Source organism: Tupaia chinensis, unplaced genomic scaffold (genome assembly GCF_000334495.1).
Source record: "Tupaia chinensis unplaced genomic scaffold, TupChi_1.0 Scaffold000407_1, whole genome shotgun sequence".
NCBI lineage: Eukaryota > Metazoa > Chordata > Mammalia > Scandentia > Tupaiidae > Tupaia > Tupaia belangeri.
In genome coordinates, this window is record NW_006159909.1 from 1,207,284 (window position 1) to 1,208,279 (window position 996).

The 996-nt window shown below is 32.4% G+C and overlaps 1 protein-coding gene across 1 annotated transcript in view; it reads left to right on the forward strand.

Moving 5' to 3' along the window:
- The window catches only part of ZNF207 (zinc finger protein 207), a 21,791-nt gene that overhangs the window by 13,036 nt on the left and 7,759 nt on the right, over positions 1–996 (forward strand). Inside the window, exon 5 of the mRNA XM_027774141.1 lies at positions 461–540. Coding sequence (XP_027629942.1) covers positions 461–540 — 80 coding nt within the window. The remainder of the gene's footprint in view (positions 1–460; positions 541–996) is intronic.

Consider the following 996-nt stretch of genomic DNA (forward strand, 5'->3'; position numbering starts at 1 on the left):
GGTAAGAAAACTTCATTGACTCGTGGATTTGTGCCTAGTAATGATCTTTTTTAGCTTGAGTGTTATATGAATTAAATGTTAATTTGCCTTTTTTTGCTCTAGAAGGTATGGGCTCTGTGAATCTTAAAACTTGTCTGATAAAGGGGTTGACCAATAAATGTAAGGAATATAAATTTACCACTGAAGGTGATAGATTTTTGGCTATTAGGATTTATGTAGGTCAGCCATCTGCTTCAATTGCATTTGCTGTAATTGAAGTAGTTGGTTATAGATTTGAGTTTCTGAGATTCAAAACTCTGACACTTTATAGTTGTGACAAGAAGCAAACTCTGTAAGTAATTTGTCAAAACGTCAAAAACTAAAATGAGTATGAGGTGCTCGTGCCCATCACTTTTACTTAAATATTGTTGGATGTGAGAGGTATACAGTACACTTTCCCACTGTATTTTGAAAATCACAGTTAGATTTTGATTTTGTCATACATTTTCACAGATTGCATCATCAGAGAAAATACACCCAGTCATTTTGCGGTGAAAACATGTAAGCATCTCATTCATAATGTAATTCAGGAGGTATAATCATAATGTCATTTTTTTGTGTGTGTTTAATATTATCTATTCAATTGACTTCAGAAATTTTCTAACCTTCCTCACTACAACTTCTAAAATTTGCAAGTTGATTGGCACAGGTCTCTTAAAGGAAATAAAACATGAGAAAATAGTAATGGACCCATATAAATAAAGCATTTGCTACAAATACAGCTATTTTGTCCAAAAGTACTAAAAGTAATGGGACCTGGTGATAAGGATTAGTATTTAAGGAAGTAGATACGCTTCTGCCAGATTACACGCTTTATTAGTATAGACTGATTGAACGTTTCTAATCTACATATGGAAGTTGCTTTTCTGATAAAAGTTGTCCTAAATTAAGATTTGACAAACTTAGAATTTTTTAAGTGACTTAGACACTGATATTTGAAGGTGAGCTCTTTTAGTG